The sequence below is a fragment of the Diaphorina citri genome, unplaced genomic scaffold (assembly GCF_000475195.1).
Source record: "Diaphorina citri unplaced genomic scaffold, Diaci psyllid genome assembly version 1.1 scaffold504, whole genome shotgun sequence".
NCBI classification, from domain to species: domain Eukaryota; kingdom Metazoa; phylum Arthropoda; class Insecta; order Hemiptera; family Psyllidae; genus Diaphorina; species Diaphorina citri.
In genome coordinates this window covers 48937-71833 of record NW_007377939.1, presented here as the reverse complement: position 1 = coordinate 71833, position 22897 = coordinate 48937, and the positions used below count along the sequence as shown (strand labels likewise).

The window sequence follows — 22897 nt, the reverse complement described above, 5'->3', positions numbered from 1 at the left end:
GAATTAAAAAAATCACCAAGTCCATTTCTGCACTTTTGGGAATCAGAGAAAGAAGGACTTAGAGATTTTTAATTCTGAAAATGAGCAAACTCCAAAACTTATCTGTGTATTTTGATGGCCTTGGAGGTTTATTTTGATATCTTCCTCTTCACAAACGTGTTGATCTCGAGACTTATAAAGCGTTTTCCTCATTGACCTTGGAGACTTAGAGTATTTGTAACCTTTAACTATGAGCAAAGTTTAATAGTTTGAAGTTTCTGTCATTTTCGAAATTTCGAAAACCCCTCTGAAATGTGAATATTTAAATAAGACCTTGAAGCATAAGGTAAAGTTTGCATTCAGGTACCTAGGTTTTCTTGGAGGTTTATTTTGATATCTTCCTCTTCACAAACGTGTTGATCTCGAGACTTATAAAGCGTTTTCCTCATTGACCTTGGAGACTTTGAGTATTTGTAACCTTTAACTATGAGCAAAGTTTAATAGTTTGAAGTTTCTGTCATTTTCGAAAGTTCGAAAACCCCTCTGAAATGTGAATATTTAAATAAGACCTTGAAGCATAAGGTAAAGTTTGCATTCAGGTACCTAGATTTTTTTTTAATTGGAAAAATAAAAAGCAGATAGAAAGTAGAATTGAAGTTGATGATTAATAATCAATTATAATAACTGTAAAGTGAGAGAGGAATCTCGTCTTCTATAATATAAATGTACAAGATAAAGTAAAGCGATAAGAGAACACTGAATGTTAATGGGAAGTACGTTCGAGACGCGATGTCGATTTCAGTGAATTTCTGAGGACTCTCCTCTGTTTCCAACTCCTTAGAAATGTCTTCTTCTGTCGGTAATAGATGGAAGAAATTCAACAATTGAAAGGGGGTCCAAGTCTTGGTTGTTTCCAATAAGCTAGAAGAGAACTCGAGGATTGTGTTTGACAGACTTTTTTCAGATTCTGTTTTCAAATTAAACGAGGGAATGAAATTTTCAAATATAATGGGTTCAGAGTAACATCGTTTCGTAAAGAACGACCGTGTAGGTTCCACTTTGGCATCTTCAGATTCATCATTGCTTACTTCAATTTTCACATCCATGTTTGGAACATCCTGTAATCAGATTGAAAGCGAACTTTGCGTCAGGATTCAATACTAACTTTTTTTTTTCAACATAATACTCTTTATTTGTGATACTTGTCACACATATACATAGATTACAATACATTATTAACAATAATAATAAGAATATAATAAATGAGTAACTATGTAAAAAATTGAAAAGTCGAGTTATTGAGTAACTTGTTTCGGAAAGTTTGAAAGAAGAAAAATCCAAGTTGTTATGAGAATTTTGATCAAAAAATAAACAATTTGCCTTTTTCTGTGTTATGAATAAAGCTACCACGAAATGTAACAAAGTCCTCTTTCCCCCATCACCATGCCGCATCAATATTGAATTATCCTCTGTAAATAGCTTACCACCGCTCCATCCTGTTATTCTTTTATATTATATTATCTACTACAATGAGTAGGAGAAGTATATAAGTATAAGTAGTGCTTTATTTAGTTTAGACTGTCAGCTTCGAACAAGTTGTTCCATTATACCAACAGTTTAAGTACTGGGTATCTCATGAGCATTGCTCTACAATCTACGGTAATGTTCGAGTTTTTCCCTGGCGAAAGTTGAAAGATCATTTTTTCCATAGAATTAAAATGAAATCACAATTTTTCTAATGATAATAATTAAAAATAGGTATAATAAATATAAAATAATAATAAACAAAATATTTCCCCTCTTAACTCAGCTAGTTTATTGTTGTACACTTGACGAAAATAATGACTTCCCTTAATACATCATGATTTGACTTATAGCTTATAGTAATAAAAAATATCATCAGCTAGGTATACGTAAATTACCTACTATTAAATAAAAAATAAAAAAATGTCAAGATACAATTCTCCACACTCTGATCTCAGATTCATCATTGCTTACTTCAATTTTCACATCCATGTTTGGAACATCCTGTAATCAGATTGAAAGCGAACTTTGCGTCAGGATTCGATACTAACTTTTTTTTCAACATAATACTCTTTATTTGTGATACTTGTTACACATATACATAGATTACAATACATTATTAACAATAATAATAATAAGAATATAATAAATGAGTAACTATGTAAAAAATTGAAAAGTCGAGTTAATGAGTAACTTGTTTCGGAAAGTTTGAAAGAAGAAAAATCCAAGTTGTTATGAGAATTTTGATCAAAAAATAAACAATTTGCCTTTTTCAGTGTTATGAATAAAGCTACCACGAAATGTAACAAAGTCCTCTTTCCCCATCACCATGCCGCATCAATATTGAATTATCCTCTGTAAATAGCTTACCACCGCTCCATCCTGTTATTCTTTTATATTATATTATCTACTACAGTGGGTAGGAGAAGTATATAAGTATAAGTAGTGCTTTATTTAGACTGTCAGCTTCGAACAAGTTGTTCCATTATACCAACAGTTTAAGTACTGGGTATCTCATGAGCATTAATTGCTCTACAATCTACGGTAATGTTCGAGTTTTTCCCTGGTGAAAGTTGAAAGATCATTTTTTCCATCGAATTATAATGAAATGACAATTTTTCTAATAATCACGGATACATATGCTTCAAGGAAAATTTAACAACCAAAGATAAAATTTCATACCTATATTTCAATGGAAGCTCGCGCACTGTCATTACTAGATTACAAGGCTCCAAGGCATGCACAAGAAGTACGAGTAAATTATGTTCGCAATCAATGGTAACGTTTTAACACCCTGTAAAGTTACTAGATTATAAGGCTCCAAGGCATGCACAAGAAGTACGAGTAAATTATGTTCGCAATCAATGGTAACGTTTTAACACCCTGTAAAATACGATGTTCTTTTTTCACACAGAATCAACGGCTGCTTTTCTAAATTCATAAGGGATTTTACTTACTTTTTCATCTTTTCCGACTACTTTATCATCTTCTTTTGGCTTTTCAATTTCATCGCCAGACTCTTCGCTCTGAGTCGCTTTCTCCTCTTGCTCTTCCTTCGTTTTCTTGCGCTTATTCAAAATGTTCTTGATGTCTTGAGTTACTTTGTCAATAAAATTGATTATAGCGTATTCAATCATGACGGCAAATACAAATGAGAAGCACAATATGATGAACCAATCCAGAGACGTGGCGTAGTCCGTTTTAGGCAGCTGGGACCGACCGCCGAACCCTATGGTGGTAATGGAAAGCACCGTGGTGACCCCTGAAAACAGTAAAAATAAAACAAACCTGGTTAATTCCGTCAAGTATGACGATCCCCAGAGAAAACCACAAAGTCTATGGAATAAGAGGGCAAAAGTTTTACTCATCACTATTGGAGCGACAGGACCCTCATCCAACTTTATACAATGCGAAATCATAAGACAATTTCCCGGAAACCACCATCTTCTTAGTTTGCAGAAAACTGTAGTCTTGAGAAACGCACATATGTAAAGTGCGCATTTGTGCAAAACAAAGTAACGGAAACGACAACAATATGAAGATTCATACTAGGTGCCCTTGGCATTTCTCAAAAATGGAGTCGCAGCAGAAATGAGAAAAGTGCATGTGAAACCAGGTGTGTCTTTACGAGATAATCTTGTGGTTTATCTTTACGGGAAATTTTCAAACCTTATCTTAGCAGTAAAGAAAGCAGGTATACCTAGGTACTCTGTAGTCTGTAGGGTAGACCCACGCACTCCTGTTTACCAGGCGAGCGCCTTGACCACTATACACCACCGAGGCAGGTCTGTCTGACCTAGGTGTGTCAGGTGGTCTAAGCGATAGTAGCGGGATTTCCTCCCACAAAAATTATAACCTCCGCCTTTTTCTCCGTGCTGACAACCAGACCCTCCATTTCACCATCCTCAGCTCAGTGCACCCTGAGCATCATTGTTTTTGTGATGCTTAAAACTACCTAACGTATACAATTTACTATAGGTACTGGTACATATAATATTTAGTCAATATAATAAATACACACTTTTGTAATTATAGCATGCATCAGTAAACGGAACGTGTTTGAAATTAAGGACAATAACAGTAATTAAGTCCATGCAAATGCTCAGTGCACCCTGAGCATCATTGTTTTTGTGATGCTTAAAACTACCTAACGTATACAATTTACTATAGGTACTGGTACATATAATAATTAGTCAATATAATAAATACACACTTTTGTAATTATAGCATGCATCAGTAAACGGAACGTGTTTGAAATTAAGAACAATAACAGTAATTAAGTCCATGCAAACTGGCATTGTTTTTGCTCAGTGTCCTTGCTTTGAAAATTTCGAACGTTAAATTTTGATTCGACAATTTCGTGAACAACAGCCAATGTTTGCTCATTTGAATGCGAGGCAGAATGTATCGTCAGCAACGTACAATTTGCAATTTGAAGACTAGTCAGCTGGAAAAAGCTGGAGGTAGCTATTTATGATTGTTCTTCCGATTGGAAAAGAGTATCGTGATTCGTGAAATTGTGTCGAAATTTTGTCACTTTAGTATTCGTAGAGTAGTTCCCTCAAGGTTAGAGTTGCCTCAGTCACTTTGGACTTTTTGTGTAGAATTCTTCTTCTTGTTCTTCTTCTTCTTCTTCTTCTTCTTCTTCTTCTTCTTCTTCTTCTTGCTCTTCCTCCTCCTTCTCCTCCTCTTCCACCTCCTCCTCCTTAAACCACAAACTCTTTAGTGGGATCTCAGGTATCATATTTACAGAGATTCGAATTACCCCGTCATCACTTCGCATATTTCCACAGGGTTCCAGGGTACAAAAGTTACACACTACGAATCTTTTCCCTATCGTGTTTGAACCTAGTAAAATTCCCCCCCAAATGCCTTTCTTCAAAGGAATGGTTTCCAGGTATTTTCCCACGTATTCGTCTGAGAAACACAGGGAAGTAACCTCACCACGTGGAGTTGTATATTTGCGTTCATTATTTTCATACAGGATATTTGGATGTGTGTGCCGTGGAATGTGTGCCTCTCTGCCCCTTTAATAAAAATGTGTCGCGGAAATCTTATATTATAAAATCAAGATCCATTCACTCATTCACATTTCATATTCACACACTGATCGCTCTATCTCCTGAACCACAACACCAAGTATCCCACAAAAATGAGTAGAGCTTTCACTTTAAAGGGCAAAAAAAGATAATCTACAGACTTCTTATATTATAAAATCAAGATCCATTCACTCATTCACATTTCATATTCACACACTGATCGCTCTATCTCCTGAACCACAACACCTAGTATCCTACAAAAATGAGTAGAGCTTTCACTTTAAAGGGTAAAAAAAGATAATCTACAGACTTTTTTTTCTTTTTCTTATACGACCCGACCCCTAGATCCCGAGAAAAATACCAGTAAACTTTGAAAACTTTCAATAAACTAAACACTTTCATGAAACCCTAATTCACTCGACCCCAAGTGAATTAACCTGACATTCAATAGTTTAAAGGTAAAAAGTGAAAGAGAACACAAACCACATCAAAGAATTTCTCCTAAAACAAATAATAACAGTCATAAATGAACTGCATAAAACCCGTGAAAGCTTGAGGACATAAGAAGAGTCTGTGAAAAGAAATTTGGAGGACATTTGAAACTTAAATTTATCGCTCAATTGAAGTGCTGTTATGTCAAAGTATGTATAAGTACCTTGTATTTCTCTCTGTACAAATACGCTCGAGGTACTTTGCTCGTACTATCTACATGAACTCTTGTAGTGCTTTTCATTTGTAGAAAAGACATTTCGCAATAAAATAGTAAGAAGAAACAATCTCGTGGAGTAAACTTTTGGCTCCGCTTCATTTATTGAGTAAACGCTCTCGGCTTCATTATTAGCGAGCGGGTAATGCCTGATATTCTGTTCTAGGTATGTGTCAGGTAAATCTGTATAAATTATCGGATATTCCTGATGATATAAGCATAGTCACTGACTGCTTACAAATTTCCAGTATTAATCAAACAGTATTTTGGTAATGCTACAATTTAATTTGTATAGAAATAGGGGGTTATATTCGTGGAGCTTAGCACACCTTTAGGACCCTTGGCCTCTACACTTAAGCCTCTAGGTGGACCATTTGTGTATGGTGCTAAACTTGGGTATAAAACAAGGTAGCTGCACAAAAAGGGCCAGAAAGGGCCAAATCGTTATCTGGCCCTTCTTCCAAAGAGCTCCTTTTACCTTGAAAAAAAAAGTCCGTTATAATTTTCTCTGAAATATCACGTCAAATTGAAATGTTTTCTTCTGCAATTTTCTTCTGAGATTAATATAAAAGTTCATGAGGTAGATAATAATATTATAACGGTAGCTTCAATCTTCCTATAACACCAGCTCCTACATGCATGATAATATTCTTGCTTTTTTTCATAACATACATTATTTTCTTTCCTTAAAAAAGAGCAATTTTTCGAACTGAAATTTTTAATATGATAATGGAAATTCCAATGTATGTAGATGGGTGGAAGAAGAGATAAAGAGAGAGAGAGAGGCAGAGAGAATCAAAGCTGGCTGCCACAACCGCAAATTCAAACAAGGTAAAATACGGTAAGCTTATTAAAGCTCATTTTATACCTTTTTCCTTTGGCCTGTGTCTTTTGCCTCCTAATTAGAGTTCCAGACTTTATACATGTACCTACCTAATATTATTTTCAATCCTACACCATTGTTTGATTTGTTTGTCTACATCTACAGTACTCTTCAGTTATAACTTATAACACTCTGTCTAGTCTTTCCCTTCATATTTTTCACGTTAGTTGTTCGATATTTGAATTGGTCTAATTTCTGTGGAAAAAGAGAGAGAGTGAGTAAGAGAGAGGGGGGGGAGGGGGAGAGAGTACTTGTATAAATTCCGAGAAATTCAACTGTTTGAAAACTCTGAACTGTGCTTTATCAAAGTGGCGGGAGGGATGTTTGATAGCGGAGATTGCCCAAGGCAACAATCACGCCTCATTGCGTTCTTGTTAGTATTTATTAATTTAAAACACAATAAAGAGTTTATTGAGTTTATTATTATTTTCCTTGCTAAAGAAATAGCTAAGGTTGAGTGCGAAGGGCATCCACTCGTAAAAATTGTAGCCAAACCAAATGTCAACCCAAAGCAATCACCCTAGATAGGGCTGATTGAGAGGCTGACAAAAAACGCCGACCCCGTCTGTACACGGGAAAAGACGAAGGAAAAGAAAGAGTTTATTATTATTACGGAACATTACCTAGTGAAACCCTGGCTGGTACAGCATCAGGATCGATCCAGAATGATACCCAGGATGAGCAAACCATCAGGCTACAGGGAACGTACGTTTGGAGAACAAAGAACCCGGTGTTTCTTTTGAGTTGGAAATTGATCTGGATTATCGAGTGCACATCTGGAAATGAAATGAAAATTATCGTAAGAATAACAGAATTTTTGACATTGATTAATCTTACAAAAAATACATTTATACAATTTACTCTTTAACCCTTCAAATACCTATGTAGTTATATATTTTTTCTCATTCTTTTAATGTTATTTAAAATTAAAAGGGACTACCCATTTTGTACAAGTCTCTACACTTAAATAGGTACCTTGTTTAGATATTATAAGACCTTGTTTAGGATTCTGAGGTAAAAGGAGTTTTTAGTCCGATTCAAGCAATATAAACAAGGTATCTATTGTATATTATTCTATTCTACTCGTACCACGATTGAATGTCTCATTTCCGAGACTTACATTGTCACAAACATTTTTTCTTATTATTTTTTCCTATTAAATTTCTACGTCATGTTCTTTTCGTTTTTATTTCAGAGTCTAGCTAACGGCATTTTTATTTCATCCTCCATCAAAAGACTTTTTAGAGAAAAAGGATGCTTTTAGGATAGATTTTACATCTTTGAGTCTACTTCTCTTTTTCCCTCTCTGTATGTCTCTCTCCTTTCATATGTACATACGAGTGTAGTTTAAAATATGTGATATCAAAACCTCTCATTATATCTCGATATAAAGTTGAAATGATGTAAATAGACAAAAATAGATGAATACAGAATTTAAATGCATACAATGTAAATAAATATATTTAAAAAATATGTAAAGAACTAACCGTTCCCAATGGTAACGAGTTTGTTTTTGATGGCAGTCATGTTGACCAAAGCATACTGGGCTAACTCCAATCCATGTTCTATATCAACCGGGGTCTCACTCTGCCATTTATACTTGACGTCGTTCGACGTATAACCGACTGAAATTAAAAAGGTAAAATTATAGGCATTTGTTCCCCCCGGAAAAAAGTTGCCGCCAAAAGCTTCTGCTTCTATTGACGGCGGAAAAACATTTCATACGATTTTCCTCCATGCCGCTTTTTTTCAATAATTTTTTCGTGAAAGTTGTGAGCTAAGAGAAGGGAAGAAAGGGGCAGGAGACGAGGGAAAGAAAAAAGAATGTGTATGTGGGAAGGAAGAACGTGGGTTGGAGAGGGCCAGCCGCCCCCAGTAGTCTTTTTATAAACATACGGAGGAAGAAGAAGAAGGAGGAGGAGGAGGAGGAGGAGGAGAAGAAGAAGAAGAAGGAGGAGAAGGAGTTAGAGGGAAAAAAAAACAGGACCTTGTTCACAGGAAACGTATACAAGTCCCGTAGGTGTATTTTATACATAATTTTATCTTCTTTTAAACATGATATTTTGTACATAATACTTTATTTTATCATGTCATTTTTTGAGAATTTGACCACAGAAATGAAAAAGTCCATAAACCTCGCAGTAGTGAGGGGTTGATGGACTTTGACTGGAATTCTTGTAGGTAGCTCAAAGACAAGAAAGGAAAAAGGCGTTTTTTTTTTTATTTTTTTTATTACCTATTTTGTATTTATTCATTTAGGAGACCCATCAGCTAATACATGCAATAATAAAGTTGCTCATCTCAGCAGTCAGACTGTCATTCAATTCATATCAATACCACTTTAGATGAAATTTCCAATCCTAAGGAAAGTAATGGAAGAGTGCTAATGTTCCATTCCTATAAATCCGCGGGCCCTACAGCAAGATTATTAATTTACTCTGATTTTCCTGTAGGAAAAACAAGACTAATCAAAATCTGTGAGCTTTCAGCATCTCAAACTTAGCAGGAACTTTTCCAATCCTACTCACGAAACTTTTTTTTCGTTTTAAATTACTTTTTCTAAGTAGGTATTGGTATTGGTAGGTAAGTATATATAAATTTATGTTTTCTTCTTTTTTAACTTTCTATTGCCTACATTACAAGTTATACATTGTAGATCGTTGGTAATGAGTACTAAGAAAGTATTGGAATCAATCTAATCTTTCAAAGTCAGTAGGTAAAATGTTGGACAGATCTGTTTTTAAAGGATCAAAAACTGATTTTTAGCATTTAGCTCATGGCTTGAATTATATGGTTATATAAAATATCTCCGGAACGGTTTGACTTCTTCTTTTCCTCCTTCTTCTTCTTCTTCTTCTTCTTCTTCTTCTTCTTCTTCTTCATCTTTTCCTCCTCATTCTTCTCCTCCTCCTTCTTCTCCTACTTCTTCTTCTTCTTCTTCTTCTTCTTCTTCTTCTTCTTCTTCTCCTCCGCCTCCTCCTCCTTCTTCTTCTTCTCCTTCTCTTCTCCCGAATCATATTGTTAGGAGCACGAGGCTAAAGGCACCGAGATATAGCCCCCAGCACGTGGCCTGTAAACTTTGTTCACTTCCCGTTCTTTCATAATAAACAACAACAACAACAACAACAACAACAACAACAACAACAACAACAACAACAACAATACAACGTTTCAGAAATATTTTCCCACTAGCTACCATTGCTGCATACTAATTAATATTTTTTCCGAGAAAACTATTCTAGAAGAACCGCGATCCTCGTCTTTGTATCTCTTCCTCCATGCATACATTTTTAGACCGTCCTTCCTTTATTATTACGATAGTAATAAAAAAAGGTATAGTGGACGGGCTATTGTATTCGCTTCGATGTCGTCAGTCTGTCTGTCTGTTTGACCCCATAGAAGGACTTATCCAAACCTGGTCGACCTATATATCAAATTAAAGGTCTTTTACCAGGAACACGAAAGTGGTGGTGTAAATTTTGTCCAGAAAATCATAAAGCCATCAAATTAAAGGTCTTTTTACCAGGATCACGAAAATGGTGGTGCAAATTTTGTCCAGAAAATCATAAAGCCAAAAAACAAAAAAAACTGGTTTTTGGGGGATTTTTTTCACATTTTCTCACACAAATGAGCTCTGATCTTGAAATTTGTCGCGCCGACCTATGAACTCAAAGCGAGAAAATTTTAGATAACACTTCAGTCGATAATTTAAGACCGGTTTTAGCGTCACCTGTGTTAAGCTACGCCGAGAAAGGCCAATAAATGGATGGGTGACTTAAACATTATACTGGGAATAAAGGGAGAACGGGTTCTAGTCTTGATTTTACATCATTACATGAAAGTAAAATCAAAAAATCAAATCAAGAATAATAATAAACTGAATATTAAACAATTAGGTATGTACATAGGTACGGATGGGTGACTTAAACATTATACTGGGAATAAAGGGAGAACGGGTTCTAGTCTTGATTTTACATCATTACATGAAAGTAAAATCAAATCAAGAATAATAATAAACTGAATATTAAACAAATTAGGTATGTACATAGGTACTGATTTTCTCTAATCACTACGGGCTAAAAAAAATCCCGGAGGGACGGGCCCTGCTTGTTCCTCATTTACATACTCGTAGATATTATGAAACGAAAATATTTGTTCTAGGTAGGTATATTAAAAAACATTTTTTTTTTTTTTTTTTTTTTTTTTTGAGAAAGATAAAATAAATACTTTCTGATAAACAGAATACGCCTGAGGGTACCTAAATCTTTCTGAAATTGGAGATGATTTTCTTACCTACCAAGCAATGTAAATATTCTTATTAAAAATTGTTTACTGTCGTAACACTCAGTTCAAAAGAAATTATTAAAGTAAACAACATGATGGCACTGATTTGTTTATTTTGTGGAGAAAGAGGAGTGTCTATAACTTTGAAAGAAATTATTAAAGTAAACAACATGATGGCACTGATTTGTTTATTTTGTGGAGAAAGAGGAGTGTCTATAACTTTGAAAAAAAAAAACTTGAAAAGTTTAAGTGAAGCTTTTCAAAAGTTTGGAGCTGTATTCAATTGCTTATTTTTCTGTTGTCATAATAAGTCTCAGAGATTCATAAGTTGGAAATTATAACAGATATTTGATTGTCTCAGAAAAAGTACAAAGCTTACTCGTAGTTCGACATACATGAGTAGATTCATTATTCTCAGTCCCCATTATTTCAGAGTTTAAAATGACACCCCTCTGAATTACTAGAGATAATTTATCCTTTCTTATAAATAAACAATTTAACAAAAGGTACTTATTGTTAATTAGACACCCAAAATAGATAATTGCCAACCTTATTTTATAAATGAATGAAATGAAAAATCCCTAAGAACCCTGATCATTTATTAAATAAGGTAAGCAAAACTATTTTAAAGTACTTACACTATACTATTTTAAAGTACTTACAGCTTCCCACTAGTAGGGGACAAGTTTGTGTATCAAAAGGAAACTTCCTCAGGAACATTTTACAGGTAGCTGTCAGTGTAAGTCTGAAACAAAACAAAGTAAGGGCCATATTAATTAACAAAATACTGGCTCTTGGGCTACACTGAAGCATCAATTCCAAACATCTGATTGGCCAAAATTTATATCAGTTTGACCTGAGAGCAAGAATTTTTCATGGTAAAATGATGTGTAAGTTTATTCTTACAAGCGTGATGTTCAATTTACTATAACAACATCTAGGATACTTACCGTAGAAAAATGTCCGACCTTTTTTTGGAAATGCATTTTTTACTATCTACATATTATTATTTTTAAAGTGCTCAACGTTTTTCTACTATAGAGTTGCCTCAGTCACTTTGGACTTTTTGTGTAGAATTCTTCTTCTTGTTCTTCTTCTTCTTCTTCTTCTTCTTCTTCTTCTTCTTGCTCTTCCTCCTCCTTCTCCTCCTCTTCCTCCTTCATCTTAATTTTTTTAACTCTTTTATCATCAACAACTACCCTGTGGCATTGACTTGAAGAAATCGATACAACTCCTCCCAATGCACTGTTCTTGAAACAGTTCCTTTTCATTTTTCTTGATATTCTTCCGAGAAATTCATGAACCTTGAACCTATTCTACTTCTTTTTTGAGAAACAAAAAGAAGGAAAACTAGAAGAACGTTGGTTGTCAGATCAATCATATTCTATAGAACAATGATATAAAACACAAGGTAGCATTGCATAATGTAACTGTCAAATCTGTTGCAGGTCAGACAAATCCTGTGAAATTAATTTCAGTTGATTTCAGAAACTTCTTAAACTTGAAGTCCGAACTTTTCATTACTTTCTCCAACAAATGACAAGACTTCTGTGATAAAAAATAAACTGAAGAAAAAACCCTTCTTTATAGAACACTTTTTTCCTCGTCCCCTTATTATCCTGTTTGAGATAACCAAATCCTAAACACCTGATACGTAATTACGAATAAACCTATCATATAAATTATAATTAGTACTTGAGTACACCATCAAGCCATCATTGTAAATGGGGTAAAACGGACATCTCCACTAATCTTGTCTAGCATATTGCATACTCACACAGTTACACGGCGTTCATACAAATTGTAGCCACTGCTATTCTTATAAAATCCAGTAGGTATTTTGCGGTATTAATTCCAAAAGAAAACTTTCAACACATTGAGGAAAAAACAACAATTTCTTATTAAGAAGCTTTATTTATTTCCTTCTTCTCGAACAAACAAAGTTATTATTACAAAATTAAAATCCAGTAGGTATTTTGCGGTATTAATTCCAAAAGAAAACTTTCAACACATTGAGGAAAAAACAACAATTTCTTATTAAGAAGCGTTATTTATTTCCTTCTTCTCGAACAAACAAAGTTATTATTACAAAATAAAAAAAATGGTCTGAAAAGAATTAACCACCCGGAATATTTTAGCAATTTTGTGTGAAAAAGAAGAGGGGTGAGTTGTGTTGAATTTTTGACGTGAAATTAATTTTATTCGCAGTGTTGACAGTGTTGTCATGTCAGACAAACATGACAAGGAAAGTTCTGCCTCGGAAGCTAACGAATCAGTAGATAACCAGCTGATAATTTTATTTATTGACTGCATAGACGAGGGGAAAAACTGATAAAGGTATCGTTCTATTGGGAATTTTGGTGTGTTGACAAAATAAATAAAATATGAAACTTTATATGTGTATAGTACGTACTAGTCTAACATTTGTATTCGGTAGATGAGTTTACATATTTACCGTAGAACCTGAACTTTGTCGAACTATACTTGCAATAATAACGTTAATAATAAAATGCTATAAAAACTATCACCCCCAATTTCAAGGGGTTTTCAAGAAGGTGTAATAAAAAGAAGAGAAAACATTCACGAGAGGATCTTAATATTCAGCAAGGGAAAAAATCTACATTCTATTTCTCATTATAAACAGTCGTGAGCTGGAATAAATATTTTTACACGAGAATTTTGACATGGTTAGAATGATACATAATGCTAGATGTAACCCTATTTTGTATGAAAATGACACAAGACGCACAAGAAGAAAATAAGTTAGCCTATTTAGGTAATTTGATACATTATACCTTAGTTGTACGTGTACTCGTATATGACTGGTAAATGATATAAATTTATTGAAAGCATGTAGCAACAATATTTTTGCAACACACATTTATTTTATACCTCTCTAGAGAGCCATAAATCCACAGATATATTGGATTTAAATCATATTTGATTGAAATTTATTCAAGCTGAAATAATTAAATTTGAAAGAAATGCTTCTTTCTTACTTGAGTCCTTTTCTCTTTACTTTCGGGACTATAGCAGTTCTCTATCAAACCTCTTCAACTAATAAAAATAATATTTTTTTTGTGTGAGAGAGAAAAATGTTTGAAATGTTTTGCTAAACTTTGGCATGGATTCAAAAGACCAAGTAACTGCAAGTTTCATTATCCAGCTAACCCTTCAACCTAAGACACTTTAGTTGGAAAGCGGGTTAGAAAAGGGTAAGCTTAAGTTGAGTTATACTCTTATCTTGGGATTTAATTACATTAATTTTATTTATAATTATATAAAATATAGTATTTCATACAGCTACAGAAAGTTATAATCTTCTAATTATTATCAAAATCCTTTATCTTCTGTTATATTTCTGTCATCCAACATTACAAGGTTAATCTTTCTCAAGTAATTTTAATTTCAGTTCTCAAACTAGCAGGCACCCAGTCATAGTGGATGCAACTGTTTTCCCATGAAGTTAAGCGCCCATGAGGATGGTGGGTACTTGGACAAATAACTGACTACGTACTGCTGGCTATTTCAATGTACACTGAGTCGTTATCTTCTGTTATATTTCTGTCATCCAACATTACAAGGTTAATCTTTCTCAAGTAATTTTAATTTCAGTTCTCAAACTAGCAGGCACTCAGTCATAGTGGATGCAACTGTTTTCCCATGAAGTTAAGCACCCATGAGGATGGTGGGTACTTGGACAAATAACTGACTACGCACTGCTGGCTATTTCAATGTACACTGAGTCCGTGAAAATAAAATTGATAACCCGGTTAAAATCCTAGCGAGTGATAAGGCCTTAGAAGTGAAAAGGGTTGAACTTGCCCCTCATGCAAAAACTTTTAATAAAATGAAACACAAAACTGGTAGGTATGTGATGAACATTTTTCTCTTTACTTTTTGTCTTTCATCTATGTTGAGGAAATGAGACTACAGCAGTGGGAAGACCAGCAAAAGGTTTCCTATGACAAAGGAAGGGAAAAAGTTGTGAAGTCTTCCTATTGTGTGAAAATGTGCAAGCATAACCCATTAAGTCAGAAACATCTTTTACATAGAAAGGAGAGAAGAGTGTGAGAGGTATAAGAAGTACCCTATTGTGTGAAAATGTGCAAGCATAACCCATTAAGTCAGAAACATCTTTTACATAGAAAGGAGAGAAGAGTGTGAGAGGTATAAGATAGGGGTATGAGAGGAAAAAACACGAGAGAGACAGTAATGTGAGTAGAAGATGAATAGAATGGAAAAAAAAACGGAGAAGAAGAAGAAAAAAAGACATTCAAAATAATAACAATCCTTTACGTGTGCTTAATTGAAAAGAGAATCAGGTACCAGACAGTAATGTGAGTAGAAGATGAATAGAATGGAAAAAAAAACGGAGAAGAAGAAGAAAAAAAGACATTCAAAATAATAACAATCCTATCCTTTACGTGTGCTTAATTGAAAAGAGAATCAGGTACATTGAAGGATATGGAGTGAATAATTTCATCATCTCAACCTAAACCAGTAGCTCAAAAAGCCGAGATATTATTTCTGCCTACTTTGGAATAAACTTACTGTATTTTAAAAATGACCAATCTTATCAAACTGAATTTTATAATCAAGCAACTCAAGGAAACTGCAAAATAGAAAGGCATCTTGCTAGTATGGAAAATTTACAAGGAGTCCCCTGATTTCTTACATTAGGAACTCAAGGAAGCCTTTCATAAATCGGTGCAGTATATTGGAGTATACGAGGCAGCTATAAGATTAATTTTCTACTACCTTTTCTCCTTTTTTACCTAAGAACGATTATAAATTTAAAGTAGGTGCCTATTATTATAAATTTTAGGACGACATGAAACATCTCACTCTCTTGCCAAGTCTGAAGGAGAGTAAAAGCTTTCGTGATTTCCTATCCAATAAAATTCTGATGCGCTTTGAGGAAGACTTTACTAAACTAATTATCCTTTTCTTCTAATGTACCTCTTATCCTCTCTAATTGTTTTCCTTTTGTTTTCTGGTGCTAATTGCTCTCTCCCTTCCCTTCCTAACGGCTCGTCTCTTAATACCCTTCTTTCAGACATATTTCTCTCATTATCGATTTCCTCCTCAATATTCCCCCCTTTTTTTGTATTAATTAATGTACCTATGCTCTTTATGGCTGGGAGAAAGAATCTGATGACTGATTTCCCATTTATCTAAAACAGCCTATGTAGGTATTCTTCTTGTTCTTGTTTTTCTTCCTCCTCCTTTTCTTCTTCTTCAATAAAAAAGAGCATTGGCCCCTGATCTATTCATCTAATACTAATACCTGATGACTGATTTCCCATTTATCTAAAACAGCCTATGTAGGTATTCTTCTTGTTCTTGTTTTTCTTCCTCCTCCTTTTCTTCTTCTTCTTCTTCTTCAATAAAAAAGAGCATTGGCCCCTGATCTATTCATCTAATACTAATACTGACCTAAAATCATTCAGGTTAATTTAGTATTCAACGAGACCGCCCAAAGAAATAGAAAATATTTGACAAACAAAAATCTAATGGAGTTTTCTAGCATCACACTGTCGTGTGTAAATACTGCATCTATGTGTTTTCAGCTTTCCGATTACTCTGCAGCTTTCCACATTTAACAAAACATTGTGGGTATGCAAGAGTGGGTGTGCATAATATATGATGTGACCGTATGTGATGGGAGAGATAAGAGAAAATAAAATTGAAAATGTCAGGCTTTTCAATTTGAATTTTGTGTGCTGGCTAGTTTCTACATCGGTTCCTAAACTTTTTTCCAAAGGGTTTTTTTTTTTTTTTTTTTTTTTTTTTATTCATTTAGGAGACCCATCAGCTAATACATGTAATAATAAAGTTGCTCATCTCAGCAGTCAGACTGTCATTCAATTCATATCAATACCACTTTAGATGAAATTTCCAATCCTAAGGAAAGTAATGGAAGAGTGCTAATGTTCCATTCCTATAAATCCGCGGGCCCTACAGCAAGATTATTAATTTACTCTGATTTTCCTGTAGGAAAAACAAGACTAATCAAAATCTGTGAGCTTTCAGCATCTCAAACTTAGCAGGAACTTTTCCAATCCTACTCACGAAACTTTTTTTTCGTTTTAAATTACTTTTTCTAAGTAGGTATTGGTATTGGTAGGTAAGTATATATAAATTTATGTTTTCTTCTTTTTTAACTTTCTATTGCCTACATTACAAGTTATACATTGTAGATCGTTGGTAATGAGTACTAAGAAAGTATTGGAATCAATCTAATCTTTCAAAGTCAGTAGGTAAAATGTTGGACAGATCTGTTTTTAAAGGATCAAAAACTGATTTTTAGCATTTAGCTCATGGCTTGAATTATATGGTTATATAAAATATCTCTCTCTCTCTCTCTCTCTCTCTCTCTCTCTCTCTCTCTCTCTCTCTCTCTCTCTCTCTCTCTCTCTCTTCCTCTTCCTTTTTACTTTCCTTGTCCTAAATTCCTTCCTTTGTCTTTTATATCATAACTCATAACTATGTGGAGTATGATCAGTGATCACATCCTTATCCTTCAGTGATCACATCCTTATCCTTCGTTCAGTTTGTAGACAGAGTATCTCCTTTTACTTTTATTTAATTGTCACAAATTGAAGATAGTTTGATATCAAATACTACGAAGAAGGTGAGGATATCTTTCCATTTCCACCTATGATAGCAATTACGTTGGTGTGAAATGACAGTTCTAACTCTCTGATTCAGGTAGAAACATTGTCAACTTCTAGAAAAGCCATGGCATACCACAAACAATGTTGAACGCGATAAGAGAAATGGAAAACTAGGGAATTGTATGAAACTTGTAGAGTGGGATGAGAAATGAGTAATTTTATTGCAAGATATGGGTGTTATAACAAATGTGCATACTCCACACATAACATCCTCTGGAAGACGGGTAAAACAAATTATTTGATTACATCAGCTTTAAACTTGGCTGAAACATTACAGAGAGACTTTTAGTTTGCAAAATACATACGGAAGCGTCTGGTGTAATCCTAAATATATACACCCCCTTGTGTAACTGACTGACTCACGTATACAAATTCTAACCCACTTCTAGATGAGCTAGGAAGATGGGGTTTTCACCATTGGATTCCTCATTTTTTGTAGGTACTGGGAAAAATCGGAAAATCCCGAAATTCCAAACCGTTCCCGAGATATTGACGTTTTTTAGTTGCCTCGGAAGCTAACGAATCAGTAGATAACCAGCTGATAATTTTATTTATTGACTGCATAGACGAGGGGAAAAACTGATAAAGGTATCTTTCTATTGGGAATTTGGTGTGTTGACAAAATAAATAAAATATGAAACTTTATATGTGTGAAAAATAAAATAAAAACATGTAAAATGTAGATTTTTTTCCCTTTTGTAATAACAAGAGCATCCTGCCTAATTAATCTAATTATCCATATAGTTCTCTGTTTGTTATTTATAACAGGGTCACTCATCATCGCTACTCACGTACAAGTTGAGGGGCTGAGTGCACCCTAAAATCCAAGCATCAAGCCGAAATAGATCCCGCTACGCCGTGAATCGAACCCAGACCTCTTGCCTCCTAGGTCAGCATGATGATCACTAGGCTGAGTAGGTTGTTTCATAATAATATTATTGCTGTCGAATTTTTATCATACTACCTATACCTGACGGCATCAGCTCTCTGAATGTCATGATGGTGACATTTTGAATTTTGAAAGAGCAGCAACACCACCAGCAGCAGAAAAAAAGTGAAGCGGATTTTTGACGTTTATTAGAGCTTGTCAGTCTAAATAAAGCACTATGCTTATACTTTATACTCTCTATCTCTGATAGGCCTCCCTTCTCTAAGTAAACAAACATAGGTACATATTTAGGTTATTTATTTAGGTACATAGGTATATAGGTAATATCCACTAATTATGTTGTCTACCATAGCCATGATTAATTTGACAACTCCACTAATTATTTTGGAGGCTCTGTCATCTCTGATGACTAGGCCATTCTAAGGTTTCTGAGGCTAATCAGTCAGGTTTCAATTTTGAGGTCAAAACGCCTGAATGTTGTTCTACGCTTTAGTTTTACAAATGTTCCTGAGGCTTTCGGGTGACAATTTAAAACCACAATAATTTCATTACCTTTTCGTAATTTATCACCACACATGTGCTCTCTCTCTCTCTTTCTCTCTCTCTCTCTCGCTCTCTCTCTCTCTCTTCCTATTTTCCCCACTCTGCATTTATTTTCAGGCTGTGACGTGGATTGGTTGCATTTTGGCTACATACCTCCAATATCCGGACGAATTCTCTTGTCGTATTTGCCTTCGGATAGCAAGTGGTTGAGGAGGTCGGACACGTTTTTATTTAACGCCCTAGTGTCGGTTTTGAAGAAGGCATGGCAGCAGACGAAACACCCCACATACAGCAGACTCGACACGAAAAGTTTCATTAGTTCTGAAATTAGATACATACGAATAATAATAAACCCGTCTATCCTTGGAAACATTGTTCCCGGATAGATGTGGGTAGTGTGCGCCGTTCTTACGATTGTATGGACGTGATAATAAAGGCCACAATAATAATAGTAAATAGACATTGGTTGTGATTGGTTGATTTAAAAAAAAAATTCAAAAATTCCAGCCAATTAGATTGCTTAAACCGAGATGAAAACTTGAACGGAGTCTTCAATAGATTAAACTAGTGGTTGACCCGTCCTTTTTACGGGACCACCACACACACGCACACCACCACCATCACAGACACAAACCCATCAGCCCATCACACACACCACACATCCATCACACACACCACACACACACACACACATACCACACCCACACACGGTCGCGCTACGCGCTCCCTGACATGTCCCACAGTGCAGCATAATAGGCATAACTTTGAACCGCTGCCATTTTGAATCAGGATGGAATGTGACAATTTTAAGTAGCCTATGTGACACGGAGTACTTTTCTTAACAACCACAAAAAATTTCATCAAAATCGGTCGAGCCGTTTTTGCGTGAAAAGAGGACAACCAAAGGTCTATTCAGCGTGATATACAGACAGAAATTTTTCTAATGTGATCTTTGGAATCGTGGATGCATAAGGAGTAAGAACAACTAAAAATTTCACGATTCTAAGCAATGTACAGACAAATCTACAATTTTATTTATATAGAATGTAGATGATAATAATAGAAATAGACTCTCGAGTTTCTTTTGAATAAGTTGATAAGAATCTTTGTTTGTCAACTCCCACAAAGTTTGAACAAACATTTCACATTCTTCAAATGTTTTAAGCAAGGGTAGTGGTAATTTCCAGGAAAGAATTTCATTTCTATCTAGGTATAGTTAATCCCTTTCTTTCCTCGTATAACGCTACTAATGCTTACCTGTCCTAGTGGACTATTAATATGTGTAGTGTGTTCCAGTGTTTGCTTTTTACGTATTACGACAGAGAACCCCCCCTTACCCCTTAAATATGTATAATGGTATCCAATGCATAAGAGAAAACTTTCAAGGTAGAGAAAATATTCAAAGATATTCTTTTATGAGCAGTTTCAAAGTTTCACAGTTTCAAAGAATTGATTTTTGTTTCCACCCAGTTCACAGTTTTCTTACAAACAGCATTCTAACACCTTTTCATTCGTGACCTTCAGAAAATAAATGGTCTTACTAAAGGAATTGCCATAAATAATGAAACGCTTGAGAATACTGAGAGCTACATTCATCCCATTTCAAAACATAATAATCTGACAGAAAAATCCAAGTTCAAATTAAGTGTGTAAATAGGTAAGTATATGTGTAAATAACTCCTTCAAAAGTTGGAAACTTATGAAGATATGACTAACTACATATCTTCAAAAGCATCGCCCAAGTTTTTTGAATTCTCCAAGATTTTGGAGAAAGTTTTGAAAACTATTGTCACGCCATGAATGTCATGCAGTGAGTTGTGACACGTGTAGACACTGTGCCTGATAATGAAAATCATGTTTCATGTTACCTACTTTGTAAAAGTAAACTAACGTTTGTGTGGAAATTTTCGAGTACAGGAAATTTGTTTTAACATTGAACTTCCTTTGGACACAAAGAAAACGAAAATTGAAACTGTTTTATCCTGACCGAATTGTCTATGGGGGAAAATAAACAATTTACAAAACACCAAACTAGTGGTAAAACTTTTCAAGCCAAATACCTACTACATACTTTTGATACCTACCTAGCTCTCGAAAATGACAAAGTAATTGAATCGAAATTTTCAAAAGTAAAGTCTCCTGTTACTTTGTATCCTTTCATCTCTTGGCACATAAATAGCTTTGCTAAATGTTCTAAACGAAAATCTAAATGTTGCTAAAAAAAATCTCGTGTAAAAACATAGAGCAATGTAAGTGCTAGGGAAATCTAGATTTTTACAAAGCGAAATGTCAAGTCAAGAAATATTACCATGGAGATTATGAAAATGACTTTTACCTTATCTAATACTCGTAGCTTTCAAAACTTTTGAAATTTTAAGCTTCGTATTTCAAATTAGGAGTGAGGAAAGAGTACCTACACCTTCAAATCAAAAACATTAATTTTCTTCTGGCGTTATTACATATTATGTACGTGTACCTACGTCTTGTGTTACCGTTTATTACAAAAGTACGATGTGGATTTTCTAAAGAAATACAAAAACAACTCTATTCCTAGAGGGAAGTGAGAATAAAGCTGAATATCTACCTGAACTTAAACATCAGACAGAGTCTTCTTTACTAGCATGTTAGGTAGATAGTGCCCTTATAAGTGTGTCAACTGTAGGTAAGGCAACCAGGTCAAATACAAAATTCGAATGCCTGATTAAATAGAACACAAGTAATAAATTGTTTGCACTGGAAGAATAAGACCTAAAATTCCTTTTAAAAACATACCAACCTCATAGAGTAAGTCAAAAATCCGTCGTTCCTTATTCGAACGAATTTGTTAGGCGAAGTAATCCGATGCAAGTAAGACTTCATCCCATTCAAGAAGAAGGTGTCGGGTTTCCAAAGTTTATCCAAGAATAGCCAGGACATAGAGAGCTCGTCCAATCCAGAGACATTAAATTGAAGTCTCTTGTCAAACCAAGACTGACGGAAATACACATCCATAACATATTTCTGAAAGAGGAAGGAGAAAGTCATATGTTGGACAAGAAATCAGAGTAAACAAATGCCTTTATATGATGTAATATGAGAGGTTTCATAAGTCTTAGAAGACTCTCATGCATTATGTATTGGGTGTTTTATATTGGAGAGGTTCTGTTATAGGATTCAATCAGGGTGTGACCCCATATTTCATGAACTCTCTCTAATAATAATTTTATCTTTACACTTGTTTTCTCATGGATACCCATTCCTGTAAGCCCACAAGAGGTAAAGGATACGTGGGTACCTTCATTATAGACATGATGACTGTACTGACCGTCGCAATGAACTCTCAAGAATACCTTATGTAAGAATAGATTCCTCATTTCACTAGGTACATAATAATAATTTTATCTTTACACTTGTTTTCTCATGGATACCCATTCCTGTAAGCCCACAAGAGGTAAAGGATACCTTGGTACCTTCATTATAGACATGTGTCTCCCACGGAAGTTTACCTAAACAGGCTCCAGGCTTCAAGAAACAAGTGTCACTGATGAACCAAGTCTAATGACTGTACTGACCGTCACAATGAACTCTCAAGAATACCTTATGTAAGAATAGATTTCTCATTTCACTAGGTATTCCTTAGCAAACATGACCCATGACTTACGGGATATTTAATATGGAGGTATAGGTACCTATAAACTTCATACGAATACCTATATGATTTCAAAATGCCAAGATTGTAAAGGAAACATCAACCCTATTGAGTTTCTTTGTCCTCTCTCTCACTCTCATTCTCTTTCTGTCTCTCTCTCTCTCCCTTTAGTCATTACCTCGTCTGTTTCAACAATGGGGCCAAAACTTTTGATGTACATGTTGACAGCCACAATAATTGGA

General features: G+C 34.7%; 1 protein-coding gene across 1 annotated transcript; it reads right to left on the bottom strand.

Moving 5' to 3' along the window:
• Positions 1-650: 650 nt before the first annotated feature.
• LOC113467574 (gamma-aminobutyric acid receptor alpha-like) lies at positions 651-22897 on the bottom strand. The gene is made up of 7 exons (XM_026823817.1): positions 22834-22897; positions 21804-22027; positions 11578-11660; positions 8119-8256; positions 7255-7407; positions 2961-3265; positions 651-1097 (listed from the first exon to the last, which is right to left on the bottom strand). Exons 1-7 carry the CDS (start codon positions 22873-22875, stop codon positions 651-653), a joined length of 1392 nt encoding a protein of 463 aa, XP_026679618.1. The 5' UTR covers positions 22876-22897.

Excerpts from the sequence above, each read along its gene's own strand:
- LOC113467574 (XM_026823817.1), bottom strand. The coding sequence starts at position 22,875 with ATGTACATCAAAAGTTTTGGCCCCATTGTTGAAACAGACGAG. Across the intron at positions 22,028-22,833 it reads CCATTGTTGAAACAGACGAG|AAATATGTTATGGATGTGTA; the intron begins GTAATGACTAAA and ends TTCCTCTTTCAG. Across the intron at positions 11,661-21,803 it reads TTTTTGACTTACTCTATGAG|ACTTACACTGACAGCTACCT; the intron begins GTTGGTATGTTT and ends GTTTTGTTTCAG.